This window comes from Notolabrus celidotus, chromosome 9, assembly GCF_009762535.1.
Source record: "Notolabrus celidotus isolate fNotCel1 chromosome 9, fNotCel1.pri, whole genome shotgun sequence".
NCBI classification, from domain to species: domain Eukaryota; kingdom Metazoa; phylum Chordata; class Actinopteri; order Labriformes; family Labridae; genus Notolabrus; species Notolabrus celidotus.
Genome location: NC_048280.1, coordinates 18,697,033 through 18,718,054, shown reverse-complemented (window position 1 = coordinate 18,718,054; position 21,022 = coordinate 18,697,033). Strand labels below are relative to the sequence as shown.

The 21,022-nt window shown below is 37.7% G+C and overlaps 2 protein-coding genes across 2 annotated transcripts in view; one reads left to right on the top strand and one right to left on the bottom strand.

Annotated features, from left to right (window-relative positions):
* Positions 1-4,525, bottom strand: part of limk2 (LIM domain kinase 2) — a 33,198-nt gene extending 28,673 nt beyond the window's left edge. Inside the window, exon 1 of the mRNA XM_034692147.1 lies at positions 4,472-4,525. Within this exon, the coding sequence (XP_034548038.1) occupies positions 4,472-4,520 (49 nt within the window). The 5' untranslated portion in view covers positions 4,521-4,525. The remainder of the gene's footprint in view (positions 1-4,471) is intronic.
* Positions 1,228-16,276, top strand: si:ch211-225b11.1 (uncharacterized protein LOC561694 homolog). Its single transcript, XM_034692148.1, has 14 exons — positions 1,228-1,460; positions 1,752-1,972; positions 3,275-3,409; positions 7,646-7,856; positions 8,756-8,888; positions 9,196-9,330; positions 10,365-10,468; positions 11,215-11,339; positions 11,769-11,881; positions 14,467-14,607; positions 14,738-14,837; positions 15,058-15,158; positions 15,237-15,404; positions 15,705-16,276. The coding sequence occupies exons 2-14, from the start codon at positions 1,753-1,755 to the stop codon at positions 15,816-15,818; spliced, it is 1,800 nt and encodes a 599-aa protein (XP_034548039.1). The 5' UTR covers positions 1,228-1,460; position 1,752; the 3' UTR covers positions 15,819-16,276.
* The last annotated feature ends 4,746 nt before the right edge of the window (positions 16,277-21,022 follow it).

Genomic DNA, 21,022 nt, shown 5'->3' with positions numbered 1-21,022 from the left:
TTAAATGTATCGGCCCAGGCCCTGTTTATTTAAGCAGAAGACTGAAATTTGCCATGTGGACAACATCACACCTGCCTGCAGGATCACCTGACCCTTAAAAGGAATGAGAAAAGACTCTCATTGGTTTGGTTTATGTTATGTACAGAACACACTTGTGAATTTTCAAGGGACTTAGTCTAACATATTTGTGCCAGTTGCCTCATTGAAACAGGTCACTAAATCTGTAAGGACTCAAAAGGGAGATGTTTGTCCAAAGCACCAGCAAAAGAGAATGTGCTTCACTAAAATACAAAGATAGCCCACAGCAGCCTGTTGTAATACTGCCCACATAGTTGATTTTAACACAAATAAGGCAAAATATCAAATCATTGTTAAAGATTTTAGGGTGGCCATTTGGATGACCAATCTTTTTTACAACACAAGGGAAATATTTCACAATGAACTTACATGGTAGATCAAAGTTGCCTGACAGGGGAGTAAAAATAAGAGATTATTCAAACTGTGAAGCGCATTTCCTTCATTTTTTCTGGGTTTGATACAGAATATCCTTAGGTCACTTTTTTAGCCAGGTATAAAACCTGAGTAAATCAGGTCTCAGACTGTCTTCCTCAGAGCAATACTACAACTCTTTGTCTGATTAGAATGACTGTTTAGAGTACATAGCGTCCTGACTGGCCCCGTTCATGAGACAAGGTCCGAACTGAACTTCACCCTAGGCTCACTACAACTCCTATGTATGACAGAAATGCTAGTGACATGGTGGTGTACTGTACAATCAGAATCAGAATCAGAAATATACACTTCATCTTGACTAAGGTAAGAGTAGTTCCTTGTTTTAGAACACAGTGCAGAATAGATCACGTTCACCATGGTAAAAATTAACCATGTTTTGATATCTAGCCTTATTATCAATTCTTGTTGATCGAGCTGCAATTGCCTTTTTGTTGATTTCTTTTTATTGTCTGCTAAATGTAATACCAATACTTTCTAAAGGTTTCTTTGTAAAAGGTTGGCTGCCACTGATCAATGTTTTACAAACATTGAGTGAGCCAAAAAGCTATAGGGGGACCACCAACACGGACAACTGCTATTTAGAAAGGCTACAACCAAGCAGCAACCTTCAGAGTTGAAAAATGATGCCACTGTGAAAGAGCAAGAACTACAACTCCACAGCAAGCTTCGCAGATCACTGCAGGACCTGTAGAAGATATTGCTTGGTTGCCTCCAGCACAAACAATGAATATAATGGCTTTTCGTCCTTGAGACGGGAGTATCGATTTACATAGACCCAAAAGAAAATTCTACACGGCTTTTATTTTGGAAAGAGGCGGGTGTAAAACTCGCTGACTTGACTGCAGCCGAAGTGGTGATAATGGAAAGGACAGTGGCAGATATGCCAGTGCCTTAGACTCATCTGGATGACAGGGGGATAGACGGACTGGGCTTCTGAGAAGTTACAGGTTCGTGTTGGAGGGGAACCTGTCTGTCTCATTGAGGCACACCATTTGAAATGAGAAGCATTCATTATTAAGTACAGCACACTCAGGAACTTATTTTTCGGTATAATCATCATAAATTAATCTTAAAAACCAGAATTGTAAATGAGACCCTGGCCAAGCTGTGTTTGAACGGTAGCTGTGAATCGTATACTTAATCTTTATCCGTTTTTATGTATTTTCAGTTTGCATACACACCTAGTGAAGCAGAGCACTGTATGTTACCATGATTAAAAACTTTTACTCTTATCCAAGAATGGAGGTCGAAGCTGAAGATTCAAGGAAACCCACTGAGGACGGAGATTTTGCTCTGAAACCTATGGACCTTAAAGTGATGACCGAGCCATCAGCGGAGACGGAGGCGCAGAGACCCACGTGGAGTGGGCGGCTTGAGTTCATCCTCGCATCGGTGGGATACGCGGTGGGACTGGGCAATGTCTGGAGGTTTCCCTACCTGTGCTACAGCAGTGGTGGAGGTAAGACTGTAAAGAGGTTTAGGATGTTGGCTGAAATGTAAGAATCTCCATCTGCAAAATAATCTGCAGCAAGGGTGAATCAGAAGGCAATGCTTTACTGATTCAAATGTTATACAAATGGGGTTTATGTGTATCATGTTTCTACTTTGCATAGGCTACTTGAGGATGTTGGTTGGAAAGCCACCAAAAACCACACTATAACTTCACAAAGCAGCTTTTATCAACAATAGGATGAGTGTATTTAAACTGCACTGACAAGTTTTCCCTTTTCATCGTAGCCTATTAATAGTGACGCCCATATAGTCCATTTAACACACTGAATTTAAATATTGAAGCAGTGAGGTTTTGATGCAGTACGTTTTCAGTGATGGTGATATACAGGACTCCACTGTATTCAGAAGTCACAGCATCACTCTAAATACAGGGTGGACAAGAAATCAAAAACACCCAGTCCAGTCAATGCAGCCAAAAACCTAGTCCAGTAAAACATAAGCCTTAACTGAGACTATAAGCATGGATTTGGGTTTACATTTTTTGAATCAAAAGCTAAACTTTTTATTTGCTCCATATTTTGACCTGTAAGATTTTTCCAAGATAAGTATTTCCCTTATGCAGCCTGCAGCGTCTGTAGCATTCAGAGCAGTCATGTGCAGGGGGACTGATATGAGCTGTATGCTCCGTGCCTGACTATGCATAGCACAATAGTCTCAGTCATAATCACAGTGACCAAAACACGCAGTTACGTGTTTATTTACTATATCATTACAAACTATATCAACGGACATACTGACTGAGGTTTGCACTCACTGTAAGGTCTTCCAGTAAATTAAGCGTTGGCCCCATTTGTCTCGACTTCAGACTGTGGAAAAAAAAGTGCAAAGGGGCTACTATTTGATGATTGTTGAATGACTCAGCATAACAGTGATAAAGTTTTGTCAAGAACATCTTCAGCTCTTGACCTCTTTTGGAACCCGTCACTATCACTGAATTGATTCAATCTCAGTTTTTTAAGTTGTGGGTGTACAGAAATAAGCCATTAAGCTGGCAGGTTTAGAGAAAAACAATAAGTCATGTATGCACAATTTTTTTAACCGAGCTGTGAGCTTTGAACCTCACGTCTTTGCATGTGAATAGCAAAAAGATATGTAAGATTTGAACAGCATTTATAAACTTTTAATGCATAATAAAAACATAATACAGTCGCTTCTTCATTATATTTCTCATTTATCTGGAAGTTAGTCATGCTCAAGAGATAGTAGAAGTGTCAGTCATGCTTCCTTCTGTTTTGTTCTTCTGGTTCAGGTGCCTTCATGGTGCCCTATCTTATCATGGTGGTCCTGTGTGGTCTTCCTCTGCTCTTTATGGAGTATGCTATTGGGCAGCACACTCGCATAGGGCCAGTGCATGCTTTCACCAGGATCTGTCCATTGTTAAAAGGTGAGTGACCTCCAGACCAAAGGCTCCCCATATGCGAGGGGGTTAATATCTGCTTTGGTTTCGTTCATTTTGGTTTTTTTTGGAAAGTCTGACAGAGAGACACTTTTAATTTAATCATTATTAACATTATTATTATTATTATTATTATTATTATTATTATTATTATTATTATTATGCATGTACTATTCTGTGTTAAACTGTAACCTCAGGTGTTCTTATCCTTATGAGCAACTTTTGTACATTCAGATTAAAGTGTCCCCACATCCAGCAAAAAGATAAAGAGAAACATCCTCAGTCTCAGCATCACTATGTGTCCAATCATTGCACTACTTGGTGAAATTTCTTCATTATCCATTCCCAAACAACTCAAACCATTCATCCTAATATCATTAACCATTGCTAAAAAGTTATTTTTGCTGAATTGGGAAGACAGAACCAAAATATCCATATTTCACTAGCTTAATTTATAGGCCACTCAAATCTGGACAACCTCAGCATCTTTTGAAAATAACATCACTTCCAATGAAAATATCTAGTCCCCCTTTTTGGTGGCAGCTCCTATGCTGATTCCTCTTTGTCTTCACAAACAGTCCCCTGTGTTTCCTTCACTCCAATATGTAAAGTCTCTCTTTTGCTATCACTCGTCATGTACTGTATGTCCATGTATCCGATACTTTCCTTCTTTTTCTATTGCTATCATTCACAAATTTGATTTGTTTTAATTGTTAGGGCCTAAACACTGACACACAGTGGCAGCAAAGCCCTATTGGAACTCTTAGGATTATTTTTCTTTTTCCTGCCACTTCTTTCCCTGTTTTGAAGGCCTGAATGTGCACGAAAAGGCCCCCAAAAATGTGTGATTTCATTGATTTCACAAAAGTGCCTGTCCATAGTGCCCCCTAGTGATTTTAAAGTGATGCCCCTTCCAATCTTTAACCTACATGCAAGATTGTTTTCCTATATAGACCAGGCCAAGACCTACAAAATGAAGTCCAAAATCCTTTGGTATATTTAAACCTTAATATCTCTCACAAACAATGTTGTATCAGGACCAAAACTTACATGCAAGATGACTGTGGTTGTATGCCCACTGTTTGAGCATAGGCCTCATTAAGTGCAGCACAGCAACACCTGCTGCACAGGCAGATCCTGCTGCATATAAGGCAGTTGCTGCAAATCAGGTAGTCGAGACAGGTGTGCAAGGGCACGTTCATCGCCACTTGCAGATATAATTTCATTTGGTTTTGTTATCCATCAATATTAGTTTTAATAATTACTCTTTTCTCGTTTGTCTGTTTGGTCTGTTTTTCTTGTATGTTTGGTCTCGTCTTGTCCTGTCTTGTTTGTCTGATCTGTCAGGTAACACCCTTCCTTGTTTGACTTGTACGCCAAATGTCTATCTTTCACATAATAATTGACATGCCCCCCCAAAAATAAAAAGAAAATATAGAGAAAGAGAAACAATTCTAACTTTTTAAGTAGCTGTTCCTGCACAGTATGAATTGTATAATCTAATACAGTACCCTTCATTCACAGTACACATAGTCAATTCAGTCCTAAAGTTGTTGTGTTATGCTGTGCACCAAAGTTTAGAGTCCCCCTCATTTCTCCATCTAAACCTGCACTGCCATCATTACAGTCCAACAAAGTGTTCATTTGAGACCTGGATGGTATAAGCCAGGAATAACTATTAAGACTACTTTTCAAAAGCTTAAAGCCTAAAACAAAACAGATCTGGTTGATCTGTTTTGAGGACTCTGGTGCATGTTGGGATCCTTTTTATTTATTTTATGAATGAAATATGACCTTTTCTGTCTGATGAATGAGTTGTTTTCATTTGTTGATGGTTGAGAACTTGTTTAGAAAACATTTCAATCACAGCCACAATCATTGTCTATTCTGTTGTCTTTTTCATTTTTAACAATCTCTGGTTAATAAACCATGAACTACATAGACCTAAATTTGATTAATATGAATGATCATTAAGTCAAAATGGGTGAACGAAGATGTGCTCTCCCAGTCCACCTTAATTCAAATTGGGAATTGCAGACAAATCATGTGGATGCTCACAAAGTTTATTTGTTGAAAGCTTACACTGCTCATGCAACATCATGCATGACAGGAACAATTTGTTTAATAGTAATCAAACATTCAAATAAACTCAACTGTGTTGGCTGAGAGGGCACTGGCAGTCACCCGAGAGCTTATCAAACCTATCACTGACCAAATCAAACAAGAGCCCAGCCATCAACAACCAGCACCTGTGGGTTTGAAATGAAATCCTGCCTTGTTCTAACTGAAGATTTTTCTCCATAGTTTTCTTATCTCTTTAAAAACAGAGATTATCTACCCGGTCAAAACATATGGCTCCTTCACTTGATTTATCGATCATTTCTTCCTGGTTAATGCTCTGTGCTAAACAGGGGCCAAAAGCAGGTAGTTTTTCTCTGTATGCTCTTTTGATGTATTTCCCTGTGCAACTCAGTGCAGTTTTCTGTGATTAACATGTGATCCATGATTTAAATTCCCACAAATATCCCAAAAATCAACTAATATGTTTGATGCTTACTTACTTTGATATGCTTTACCACAGAATATATGTATTTAGTTTTGATTGCTTACATTTTTTGTCACAGAGGACTTTGATTCTGGTATTTCTTCTACTGAGGTGATTGAGAGGGTTGGTAACTGCTTTTGAATGGATAGGCAGAGACAAAGGAGGATAGCTCTTACTAATCATGTCTATCTTTGTCTACACTATCCAAGGGCACTTCCATGGAGTGGCCTGGGGTGGAATGGTCCCCTAAAATCTGATCAGCCACCCTAGGTCACACTAAACACTTTGATTGGCTATCTGCCTGGTTAGAGGCAACCAAAGTTCAAATAGATGTATTAGGCTTTATTGCATCAGCTTTTGCAACATATTTTCTTATGTGTGGTACTTTTTACATTGACCGTTGGAGTCATAAAAGAATGTAGCACAGAAGCCTTTATACGCAGGAATGTAAATACTGTACAATACTGTGATGTTTAAGGCTAAAAGAGACATGATTATTGGAGAAGTACAGGATGAATAAATACTTCTTGAACATGTATATTTCCACTCTTTACTTTATGCCACAGAAGCATGAGTCAGTGTCCACTCCAGTCAATTGTGAACACACTCTTGGCTCTGGCTTGTTTTTAACTGCAGCTGGCTTATAGCAGTTTGAAATGTCACATTACTTCCCCATTGGTCTTTGTATGTTGTATCAGAGCAGTCAACCATGTATGGGGTAATAGGCAAACAGACAATCACAAAGGAAGTTACACTCAGCTTGGAGCATACACAGTGCTTTCAGCTGATCCTAGAGCTCAGAGGACCTTCCTTTGGGTCTGTCATTATGATGACACAGACCTGTTTTTCAGTCACCTCTCCTCCCCTCATCAGATAGTGACATTAGGATCAGTGGGGCATGGCATTCCAGTCTTTTCACAGAGTAGAAAGTATATTGTCAATAGGTGAGGTTTGATGATACCTGTCAGATACAGCTAAAGTTGAGCTGCTTTATCCAGCATGCACAACCTGTAAAAATGCTTGTTGAGGTTACTTTACTTTACTAACAAGGTCAAAGATAATACTCCCACTGCCACGCACATGCGCACACACACACACACACACACACACACACACACACACACACACACACACACACACACACACACACACACACACACACACACACACACACACACACACACACACACAGCAAACATATCCAAGCTATATAATGAAGCTCCTCCACCTGCTCTAGAGGCCAAGCTTCCTTGCTGAGTCATTGCTGTGATTCCTCTGAGGAGGAGACTGAAAACAACCACAGTCGCACGCACATAGTAAACTCAGAAATACAAACCTCAACCTTAAATGTGATAACACACGCAGCCAAAGATGTTAGAAGACTGAATAACTAACATCTGTTGGAGAACTTTGATCTCTCCTTTACTCATTTAGTCAGAAGTCTGTTGTATTCAGATGCCACCTGACACAGAGGAATTTATAATCTCCAGGAATGCCTTTTATCTCTTCTCTGTCATCTATCTTAATATGAGATGTATAACCACTCCCCATTACTGGGCCCAAGAATTTGATATTTCCCAGCAAAGTATGCATTATGAGGTACTATAAGTTTTAGAAAGTAAAATGAACATCGTCTTCCTCACAGGCGTTAAAAATCTGTTTCACATGTCACTCTGCAGGTGTCGGCCTGGCCACAGTTGTTATCTCCTTCGTGTACTCTACCTACTACAATGTGCTCATGAGCTGGGCACTTTTCTATTTGTTCAACACATTTGGAGCGACCCTCCCTTGGACCACCTGCAACAACACCTGGAATGTTGTCGCCAACTGTTCCAGTGGTTTCCCCGGCAATGCAACAGACCTGCAGTCGGCCAGCCAGCAGTTCTTTGAGTGAGCAAAACTTTTATAACTGCAGAATTGTACCATACATATATTTATACTATTAAGCACTCCTCTAGATCATTTTTATCTGGGTTTATATATGCTAGAGGAAACAGCCAGGGCAAGGCCGGGGAAAAAAATGTGACAAATTTAGGGGACCATGACTTTCAGGGGCCCCTGAAAACAGTATTTAGAGTAGTAAATTGGTGGAGCCCAATGTAATATTTTTGCATTTGGTTCACAATCCCTGTCCTGTGCTGTAAGTTTGTAATAATCTTTCTGTCTGTTTTGAAACAACACTCAAGGTTCTGCTGGAGATAAGTCATTTCATATTACAGTTTCTGTATTTTGTTTTTTATCTAATCGTTAATCCAAAGTGTGTGTGGTTTAGCCAAGGAAATGTGATGATAAATGCTCAGACACATATCAGATGATTCATAAAATGGCAGTCAGAATATGATGACAGCAGTTGTTTTTGTGTTGATACTTAGTCTATTTCATTTAAATCAATAAATCAATCTTCATTTGTAGAGTGCCAAATCACAACAAGTGTTATCTCAAGACACTTTAAAAACAGAGCAGGTATAGACCGTACTTTATGTTATATTATTTATAAGACCCAACATCAAGACAGGCTTAGATACAGTCCCATCTCAGAGGCAAGACTCAGTCTTAAATCTTATCAAATGTTGCCCTACAGCTCTGCTTGAGTCGATGATATGAGTTTTAGATTTTTTAATTCTTAACAAATGATACCTTAATATGAGTTAAAAAATTAAACCTGTTGTTTTGTTTTGTCAGAAATATTTTGTGTTTCTGAGAAATTGCTCAAGACCTGAAATAACTTTTTCAGTATTGGAAACCACTAGTTACTATTCTTTTTACACATCCTTTTCTATTATTTCCAGCCATAGACTTCTGCAGAAAACCAGTGGCATTGAGGACCTTGGTGGTATTCGCTTGGAACTCTTCGGCTGTCTTATTCTTTCCTGGGTCATTGTGTATTTGTGCATTTTCAAAGGAGTTAAATCCACCGGCAAGGTCAGAAAAATGCTGCTTCTCTGCTCAACGAAACTATGCATATAGTTTATGCTATGACTATCATTGTTTTGGTCCCATAAGTTGATTTGAGAAGACAAAACCTTCTTTAATTTTAATTCCGTCTGCCCTTTGTCGCATGTCATTCCCCTCTCTCTACACTGTCTCCCACTCTATCTTCTGTCTCTCATCAATAAAGGCATGAAATACCTCAAAATACACTTAAAAAAGTGTTTTACCTGTTGCACCGCACCTAACAGCTAACTAACACATAGATCCATTTCTACCATTTTCTCTTTTTGACTCACAGGTTGTATATTTCACGGCAGTTTTTCCATACTTCATCTTATTCGCCCTTCTCATTAATAATGTGCGGCTTCCTGGAGCAAAGAATGGCATCCTCTACTTTGTGACACCGGTCTGGAGCAAACTGTTTGAAGTGAAGGTGAGACTCTGTCCATAAGTGAATGAGTAACCTTAGATAGTATATAAGACAACACACAGGACTTTAATACTGTGTTGGAATCACCGTTTAAAACCAATCTTAATATGTAACTTGTTAGTGTATGTCAGAGAACAAGGTGCAATGAATGTAACATTAATGCCCCTGAAACACCCTCTATCTTAAAGCTCCTCAAACTCAGACCTGAAAAAAAACAACAACAAAAAGCCCCCCTATCCTAACACTGGTCCTTCACAGGCACACACACAAGAGCTTCATCACAAAATTGCCTTTAAACCAGTGATCAGAGCAAATCCAAGGATAACACAAAGTGAATTAAGTTGTTTTGGAATATTTGAAAGAGGAAACTGAAAGCCACAGTAATATAAATGTTGCTGTTTTTTTTAAATAAAAACTTGTGGCAAATTTCTCAACTTTCACAGAATGAAATCTAAGAAAGATAAGTGACCAAAGACTAGAAAAGCAGAAACCTTCGAGATTCATGCCAACCAAAAGAGTAGAAAAGATAATGATAATGCCTCTACAGCAGGTGAACACATGACTAAACACACACACACAAAAGACACATATGCAGTTAAAGTTAAATTATAATGTTGATATGCTGTAAATTTAATATTTTTTGTTTTTGTTTGTGCTTTGATATTGCTCATATTTTTGTTTTTCCAAGTATTTGATCAGTTGGACTTTGATACTTTTGCTGCTCTCGTCTTTTTTGATCCCTTAAAAGCACAAAAAAAGTTAGCTGGACACTTAAATTGTGAGAAAAGTCCAATCTTCAGGATGTTTAATGTAATTATTAAGAAAAATGCTGTATAAAAGAAAGTTGTTAATTAATGTAAACATCTAACTCATTTTAAAATAAGACAGTTTTTTCAAAACCCAAGATCATAATGTTAGGTGTGATCAGATTAGAGTGACACTGCTGATTGAAAAAAAGAATCTGGAGCTCCCTAACCAAATGAAATACACTGTGATGAACTAATCGTCATACTCTCCTCTATCTCTATCTATCACAGGTTTGGGTTAATGCAGCCGCTCAGGTGTTTAACTCCATTGGAATAGCATTTGGCTCCATGATTTCCATGGCTAGTTACAACAAGTTTAACAACAACATTCTCAGGTAATGAATAATTGAGTGCTGTCAAACCTTAACATGATGACAGCACAGCTATTTTTTTTTTTGTGGTTACTTCAGTGAATAGATAAGACTTAGGAATAAAGCACGGATTCAGCTGACTTCAGATAAAGATGACTTTATTTAACCTTCATGTCTATATTGTACTCTTAATGGACTGAGTCAGTAGTTAATTCCTACGGAGCAAAAGGAAACAATGACTGTGCAATACCTCACAATAACGTTATAATGTACTGTACCTTTGAAACAAATTACTTTAGCATCATCCATCACCTGAACACCATCTTATGAGTTGAACAAAAGCTTTTTAATTTGTTTTGCTGTAAAAGCAGCTTCTGTATGCAAACAGCTGCAGAGGGGAAAAAAAGGGTTGTATTGTTTACAAACCTTCCATTTTTGGTCCTGTCTTTGTAAATATGCTGTGTTGACAGTGTGCATACATGTACCAGCTGCTCTACAGCAAGGTCACTCACATCTTGCAGTGAAATATACCCTATAGCCCAGACTCACAACCATCCACTCAGCATAGCTAGGGAATCAGGAATTACAACCCTACAGTGTTTATACACGGACATTTTCTTCCAGTTTTGTCAAAGATGAGAATTTTTATCTAGAATTAAAACTGAAAATGTGTCTTTATGATGAAAAGGCTGCTTCATAACTTTATTTTTTCAGTTCCTTTCAGACTTAAAACTGTACTGATACTTTTGGTTTTGTTCTACTTCTTTCAGGGATGCTTTAATTGTAGCATGCACCAACTCATTTACAAGTATCCTGGCAGGCTTTGTGATCTTCTCAGCCATTGGCTACATGGCTCATATTCATAATCTCCCAGTAGACAATATAGCTACAGATGGTAAGCACAAAGTTTGAAAATCACATGTTATCACAGCTGTGAAGACAGCATCATGGACGTGATGTCATGTATGAGAAATAGAGAATGACACTCAAATAGAGCCTATGTCGCAGGCTCATTTTGGCTGTATGGAAATTTTTAAAGACAAAGTTGTCAGTCAATAGTGGATTTTCTGTATGCTGTATGCTTTTTTTTGTCCTTAAGTGTTGAAGTACTTCTGTAAAAGCTTAGATTTCTACTGTCCGTTGACAAAAGTTAAGGTTAGTATAAGTGTCTAAAGGTATAATAAAGTGCTGCCTGCCTGCACCTCTTAATCTCACTTATTAGCATGCTCTGTTGTTGTTTTAGGCTGTTGGCTGATGTAGTTAACATTTGTGAAAATTGACATCCTAAAGAACCAAAAAAAAATTCTCCTCTGTTGTGTTTCAGGTCCTGGTTTGGTGTTTGTTGTGTACCCTGAAGTACTCTCCACCATGCCTGTCTATCAGCTGTGGGCTCCTCTGTTTTTCTTCATGCTGCTGTGTCTGGGTCTGGACAGCCAGGTAAACTCCTCTAAAGACTCTTTATTTGCTTAATAATAATAATAATAATAATAATAATAATAATAATAATAATAATAATAATAATAATAATAATACATTTTATTTATAAAAGTGCTTTAAAAGATTCTCCAAGCGCTTTACAGGAAAATAAAATTATACAATAAAAGCAAAGGAAAACAGTGCAAAAAAAAAAAGCAGAGAAAAGCAAGGCAGCAAAATAAAACAAAACAAGAAAAAAACCCAATCAATTATAGTTTAGTTGCATGACACAAGTGCCCAGAGTTTAACACTAAGGCTATAACATGCATTACAAACACTATAGTACAAGACACCACTCGCACACTCAACTGCCACTTCATTATTAAGCTCTGGGAGGAGGTACAAAATCCCAATATGCAAGAGGGCCCATTACAGAACAAAGCCTGATTCCCACATCCGTGGATCGCCAAGGATACTTTGTTATAGGTACTGTTTGTCTGTGATATATGTACTGTGAAGATGAATTTCAACTAACTAACTAACTAACTAGCTAACTGACTGACTGACTGACTGACTGACTGACTGACTGGCTAAATCCAATCTCATCAAATCCTGCATAATTTGGATTTTAAATACAGCACAAGACAAAACAGGTTGTACAAAATTTCTTGGTTAATCATAGATGTGTCTTGGGTGTAACATCAATTACCCAATCAGAGTTTCCATCTCTCCTTTACTTTGAAAGCCAGCTATAAACATAAATATGGTATATTGTTTTCAATATGACCAGTTTAACCAGTTTTTTAAAAATTGAACAGCACATGTAACTTTGTCTTTCAGTCTGTGTACACCCAGAGCTCACAAAGACCACTGACATTTTTTTTTTTTACTTTGAGGCCCAGATTGCAGTAATATCCAATGCAACGACTCCAACCCAGCAGAAACAATAAGTGCAGATTCACTTAAAGAGACACTGTGTGTGTTTATGCATGAGGCACAGCAGCATAACTTTTTTGATAATTTTAAACTTCAGACATGCGTACAGGATCAGCAAGGATCTAATGATCTAATGCCATTTTGTGTGTGTGATATGATGTGTTGTATTTACTACAGTGTGATCCTTGGATTGGATACAACTGTTGGATATCTGAGTATAACAACATTTCTGACCGTGGCCCATGTGTGCCCTGTGTATAAATGGACACTACAGAGAGGAGGAAATTCTAACCTCCAATACAACTGAGTTTTTTTCTCTCTGACTGTAGCAGGTCAGAAGGAAGGCACACAGGGAAATAGAGCAAAACGGATGTTTCATTACTCAACTACTGTAAGCAAAACAGTTAGTAAAGATCTTCCAGTTTGAAACAACTGTTCACATCCAGGCTGGTCATGTCCCTGTAAATCAGGCATATCCAAAGGGGGCCAATCACGGCCCAAGGTCCATTTATTTATGGCCCCAAGCTTCCATCTTAAATTGTGTTATTTATAGCAAAGAAATGAATCACCTTCTGAATCATCTGCACATTTGCAGTTTCTTTCGGCAATAAAGAAGAAACACAAGAACTCTTAAAGTTGACAGGTTTTCAAATTAATGTTTTTATCATGATGTGAAAATGTTCTTGATGAACACCAAAAGTTCAGATGACACAAAAGAGAACACAAAACAAGATCAAAATTATGAAATTGTACAGAAAAGGCAAACATTTGGGCCCAAAAAAATGTTCAGAAAGCAGGAAAAGAACTATTTAGTTATAAAATGCTGTCTGCTTGTCAGAAAAGTCTTAAAAACAACATGAAAAAGAAGTGTGAGGAAATCCAGATCGTGATCCTGCCATAGAAAAATAATGATACAATATTTTGCCACATTGCCCGACCCTAATGAAAAACATTTTCCTCCAGAAGAAGATAAAGTTTGTTAATGTTTACATGGCTTGTGGATAACCGAGGACTACCTAGTTACTGTTTTATTGAGAAAAACATTAAAAAATTTGTTATTAGATAGAGATCTCATATATAACTTTTATGATCCTAAGTCTTAGTAGGAGCCACTGGCCCTGAGGTATTCTGACATCAAATGTGGCCCTCTTTGAAAAAAGTTTGGACACCACTGCTGTAAATACTCACCTAAGTGAGTGTGAATCATAATAAAATCCAAGAAGTAGAGGTGACTTATGAGGCAGTCATTTTGCTTTTTGTTATCCAATGAACACAGCCTCTACAATCAAACCTATGAGAGCCTGCTATTTGCATTGAATTGCAACATATGCAGCTCACAATGACAATGCTGATGTTTTGCAGGTATCATGCTAATGCTCTTCATTGTTTAGCATGTTAGCATGGTAGTATTTACAAACTTCTCAGGTGGACATACAAGGCATTGGTTTTACAGATATTTGGTTATAAACCAATGTATTTGACACATTTTAGTCAACATTATGGTGTATCTTTAACATTGTGACACACTGTCCCTGTCCTATTTATCCGCCTCTTCCCACCCATCTAAAATAAAAACAAATCAAGAGAGAACCATATTTACACAGCAGATGGCATGACAGGTATTAATACATTGAATTTCGTATTATAAATAGTAAATATAATCTTCACAGTTTGCCACAGTGGATGTCGCTGTAACGTTCATAAAAGACGAGTTTGGCCCCAGCCTTCTTCGCTTCCTCAAGAGAGAAGAGCTGGTTACCCTGGCTGTGTGCATCGTTGGCTTTATCCTGGGGATTCCTCACATTACAAAGGTACAGTGTGTGACAGAGTGTTTGACTTCAAAAAGAGGAGAATTTGTAGGCTACATGTAGTGACTGTTGTGTTACCCCTGATGTTTTTTTTCCTGTCTCCTCCTCTTTCTGCCCTCTCCATCCTGCACAGGGTGGTATTTATGTGTTTCAGCTGATGGACCATTACACTGCAGTGGTGTCCCTCGTTTTCCTAGCTTTCTTTGAAGTTGTAGCTGTCTGCTGGATCTTTGGTAAGATCAACACAAAGTTCCCAAGTTAAAAGCTAGGAATCCTTTTTAACATAACTGAAAAAGAGGAACAGTTTTTTTTTATTAAAACCACCAGGATTTGCTGGCTTGGTAATTAATAAACTAAACTCTAATCATCTTGCATATCTGTAATACGAGGACATCTGTATTCAGGGTGAATGCTGGTTACAAGTGTTTGATACGATTTCTTATTTTCTGTCAGGTGTCCCAAAAATCTCCTTAATGGTGAAGAGGATGCTTGGAAAAACTCCTAACATTTTCTTCCGTGCCTGTTGGCAGGTGCTCTGTCCCATGTTAGTGCTGGTGAGGTTTACAGATCTGTTGCAAAAACAAAAATCCTAATGATGATTGTTTAACAAAGACTATCCTTTCTTCACATAGTGTATACTGACCTCCAGCATTGCCCAGTACACTCCTGCTCGCTATGGGACGTACACATACCCATTGTGGGCTGAGTATGTGGGCTGGGGCATCTCACTGGTCTCCATAGTTTGGATCCCAATTGGAGCCATTCAAGAGATGATAAACAACAAAGGCTCCATTCTTCAGGTGAGGACATGACTCATTCCTCTGACACGACTGTGGAAGTAGGGACAATAAAGATGCTAACATGCTAATTATTACATAGCTAACATGTTAATATTTAGCACACATAGATTTCATGATATTACTTTAAGTGTTAGAGTGAGATCTGTGTTACTCAGTGTAATAGTATAATAATTATACATATCTAAAGCTGAGTAATCACCTTTGCTAGTTTATTTTTTCTCTTTGTTTGACTGCTCTAGCTCACCAGACATTTCCAAAAAGTGTGTCTGTCACTAAACTCTGCTTTTCTGTAATCATCAGAGACTTAAAACAGCTATGACTTCCACCTTAGACCTTGATGCTGATGATTACCTGCTGGAAAAACAGAACCAAGACAACCTGGTTTCAGAAACTTTATTTAATTCAAAGACCTGAGTGGGACTTGAGCTAAATCAATGTGTGCATCTCTTCATAGTAAACCATGTGCTGAGGGTTTTAATAAAGTGTATTTAGTGATGTAAAGAACTATATCTACACTGACACACAGTCTTTAAGTTTTTGTGATGATATTGTATTGTATTTTGTATGTTCTGCCATGGGGCTGTTTCTCACTGTACGTTTATTGAACTTTAAAACTCATAATAAGTCTTCTTCAACATATCCTATAATGAAAATGTGAGATTTTTGTCAGACAACTGAAGCTTTTAAAAACTATTTATGAGTGAGCATGTGCTCTGCTTTTATAACACAGGTTTTTACTTTGTCATATCTTGACCGCCCGTGATGTTTCGTGTAGAATGAATCTTGGTGACACTGGCTTGCTTGCATAGTAATATTTTTATTACAAGAAACAACACCAGTACCGAACATGCACCCGGAATGCTTGGGAGAACAGCGGGAGAAATGTTGTCCTGTTGTGTCTGCATGTGTCTTCTTTAACATTTCCTTATTGCTGCTTCCTGTTGTCTTGCTCCATGTATTTTGTCCATGGTCACTTTCTCAAAGACTGTCATATCATGTCCTTATGTAGCTTTTAGTAATTTTAATCGTATGGTGCTATTTGTACTTTTCTTTTTTCTCTTTTTTTGTTTGTTTGTTTGTTTGTTTGTATTTTGGTTTCTCCACTACCTTCTTATTTTGATCTTATTTTACTCTATTTTATCTTTGTTTAATCTTGATCTTTTTAGGGAGCCTTGTTAACATCTGGCAAGGGACTACGGATGTAAACTAGCCTTTTGGCTAATTCTGTCATATTTACAGAAGTGTTAATTAATATGCATGGTCCTTTTAATTAATAAATAAATAAATAAATAAATAAATAAACAGCTCTCAAATCCGCTGACTCTCCGAATGCTGTTAAAGACAGTCTTAAATAATCTGAGTGCTGGTGACATACTACTCACACCCACAAACTTCTGTTGACATCAGGTCTTCTGTACACACACATAAACTTATCTTAACATCTGTCTTCTTTGGTACTAGCCCCAGCTCTGTTGACCTAGGGGTCGACAAACTTGTCCCTGTAAGTCACAAAACATGGAAACGGTCTCTATCTGAACATTCCTGGCAGTCTGAAATAATATAGATTTCTCCTTAACTTGTTTTATGTCAACTTCAACTTACCAAAGACTGTTATTTGAAAGTGGTTTCTCATCTTTGGCTGACAAAGCTTATCAGGGGGTTACATGCTTTTTAGCTTATTACCTTTATAGTTTGAATACTTTGAAGACCATTCAACCACTGAACAAAGTAGGGCCCAAATCATACCATCAACCTTCATCACCTCAAATTGGCCACTACATAATCACTTCTTTTCTTTTTTTTATTGAGAGCAGCCTTGATGTGTTGCTCTTCCCAAGACAAAGCAGAATAAGAGAAGTAAAATCAATATGTAGGCTAATCCTCTGTGAAACCGTGTGTTGGTCTCTGTACTGTGTTGAGCTGAAACGTTTTAGCTATCTTTCTAGTTCCTGGTATTTGTACATCATTGTTCACTTCAGGGCAGCAGCCTCAGTCAAGAATGAGAAATGTTTAACTTTACGTTCAACATGTACTGAGTGAATGTACCATGCTTCTGACCTCGAGGCGAGACAGTCTTGACATTTTGTTGGAGCAGCAGGTTCAGGATCCTAAAAGCTGGCCTGACAAATGTAGGTTATTAAATCTAAGATTATGGCTGTTCAGACTTTGCTATTGTTTCTTAAATGCACTGTTAGACAGAGAATCATTTCACCATCATGTGTTCACTTTAATACTGAGTTTGTGAGTGATGTGATAAAGGCAGCAGGTTAATCTTACACCCAGGCGGACAACATTTAATGTGAGCTTGAGTCTGTTTGGTTTTTGCCAGTTAAGAAAGAGTTCTATGTTTTTTCTTTTACATTTAGCAACAATTTAACCTCACCTAGATTTCAGAAATTATAAATGATTCCTCTGAACTACAAACATATAGCTGGATTGGGCTGGGAGGGTAAATAGTCTTCAGTAGGGCAACACTTAATCTGGTGTTTTGTAAACTTTCCATTCAAAGTTGAATAGCGTATTGATCCAAAACCAGCAGTTAATCACTGACTGTTGTATCTCGACTTTGTTATCAGAAAAGCAAGTCAAAGAGTTTATTTTCTTGGGAACATATTTGTTTAAATACAAGTTTTAACTCAGAGACCTTGATGCCAGATAATTTCTTTCTCCTGTCCCTGAGAGCTGTACGTTTTCACAGATTGTTACAGAACATTTGAGTCCAAGTTCTATTCAATACCAGAAGAAAAAGTCCAGCCATGGTTAGACCTGTAATCTTTGGGGTTAATATTTGATGTGACAGAAACATCACAGCAGATATGCATGAGTGTGAAAGGTGTTTTTTTTTTTTTTTTCTTTTTTTTTTTTTTTTTTTTTACACATTATCACTCCTCCGGTTTGTACATGTTTGTTTTTCAGCAGAATAATAAAGCTTTAGTCCAAAGAAATGTTTTATCTTCACACATTAGTTTGTACCTTATGTTACATATCTCCAGTGTGCCTTTCATGAAAAATGTGTATTTTCTGTGATAATCTTTTTGAAATCAACAACTGGTTTTACTTTCTCATGATCTGTATTGGCTATTTGAAATATGTGAGGGTATATTTAGAAGTTCCTTAACAACACAAGAAGCCTTTGTTTACTTGTTGTTCTTACTATAGGAACAAACTTAATGGACTTTTAACATAGACATAAATGGATTGCACAGGACATTGTGCTTCGCACTAACATGGCATTGCACAAAATTTGGCCTCTTATTCTCATACACTTCTACACAAATTATCTTATAGCTTTAAAAATTGTGAGTGATTCAGGTACAACTGTATCTCAAGATGTACAAAGTCTAGGTTCCATGTTGATTTAATCACACTTTCTGGTCTGTTGGTCAGCTGATCAGCTCTGCCTGTCTGTGGCAACATCAGCTGCTGCATTAATACATGCAGACTCTCTCGTTCTATCAAGCATGACTGATCATCCTTCATCAAAGGGAACAAACACCAGCTTAAAATACACATAGCACTTTTCAAACTTGTGCCTCAAAGCTTTTACTAAAGCTGTTACAGCTTTATGTTGTTACACTGCAAACTACAGTGAAACGTGCAAAGATCTCTCATAATGATGGAAATGTTAATCTGACTCAATGCAAATAAACTTGATATTTGTAATAAATGACAGCTTTCTTTTAAATTGTAAGACTGAAATGTCAGTTTTTTCATGTTTCATGTTTGTGTCAATATTTTTATTGAACAAAATATCTTTCATCACTGAATCAAATTTAATGCTGTTTTTTGAATAATAATAACTACATTTTTAGCATGTTTCTGCTGTGTTTAGATTCATGGTTTCTAACATTTTTTCAAAATAAAAAAACATCTTTTAACTTGGTGTCATTGAATGATTTGGTTAATATGTCCGTCATCTGATCACTTCCTCAGAGAGTCACTGGGTGGCAGCATAGCAGCAAAAAACAAAGAAAGAAAAGAAAAACAGCAGAGAATCAGAAACAGTCTCAGGCTTTTTGAGCTACAGTACATCACTCTGACAATTAAAACTAAATAACTCCTCCTGACAACTGCTGAGAGCTGCCAAGACTTTCCGGCCCTTCTCTTTGTTCTAAACATAAATTAAACCTGGGAGTTTTGTTTTTTGCAACAAAACATATATATTCTATTCTTTTCTTTTCAAATATACAAAATATTTTACAGCAACACATTTGAAACTAAAGTTGCCAAATAGTTCCATCAGCTCATGTATGTAAGAACTGAATGCCACTGAGAACTGTACCAGCACAACCATCAACTCTTCAGTGTGGTAAACAATTAATCACAAAACACAGTCAGACTGAAAGAGAGCAGAGCCAGATAACATCTGAATGCAGTGCATTGGGGTTTGGAACTTAATTAGATCATTGTTGCAAAGTGGTGCTGCAGCAGCACCCTGTGCAGAACTGTACTTGAATCAATACTCCCTTCCTGCATCTGTCATGACAGACTGTATCATGGGCAGTAAATTAGAGTTGAGAGTGCTGATAATCAATGTTCATAGACAGTGTAGCCCTGGCAGCAGTAAATTAATGGTTCTGTAGCAGACGAAAAGTGTCTTGTTGTTCTTAATGGGCAATGCAGAGGGAGACTGGTCATCATCTAACTCCTGTCGTGGTGTGTGAAGACTATGTGCCAGACAAACAGTGAGACCTGAGCTGAGCCTCGTGATGGAAATGTTTCAGATCTCGTCTGACCTTTCCTGAGGCAATTTGTGCAGTGGTCTAGGGAATCCACTAATCATCACTGCTCAACAAATACACACTATCCTGAGTGTAATGACAAAACAGTGATTTAAAAAGAGGACATGAAACTGTCAGACTGTGCAGGAACTCAAAACAGCAACATTTTTACTTTCTAGCAGGGGTTTTCCCACCCTACTGTTCTCTGTTCTTGCTTCACTCTGTGTTTTACTTACAGTGTATCGTGTGAAGCGACACGTATGCAATCTGTTTTAATCTGGAGTGTGTGTATGTGTCTGAACAATCCAGTAATCAGTGTTGACTAAATACTGCCACTAGTCACTGCTTCAGGATGATCAAGTCAGTAACTACATCTAAAGAGTGGAGTTTTACCTCATCACTGACCTTTCCCCTTACTTACATGATGCCAAACGCATCTGGGGAAAGGTTTTTAAGACACACCACAAAAAAAAGCCCTAAAGCCTCCTTCCCCCAATAATGTTGTGATTAAAATGTATGTATTTAATAAGTATACATACAAAGAAGTCATTCTGGCTCGAATTCTTACATATATAGTAAAAACTATATTGAATAACATAACAGTAATGACAGTTATGATGACCCTTGACCCTTGCTGCTTATTTTTTGATTTGATTGGGTGGTTCATGTCATAGCAAGCCTGACCACAATTGTTGAACAACAGACACCAATCTTCTCTGGACTGGAGGTTACTCAAAGTGTTAAACAGAGTCAGTTGAATAAGTTATTGTGATCTTGTGAGAAAAGCTATTCAGCTGATCTTGACCTGCATGTTGTTATTCAGACCACCAGTGAGGATGCTAATGCGGTGGAAACACTGTTTTGCCCGACAGGAGGATAACGAGGAGGATGAAGACA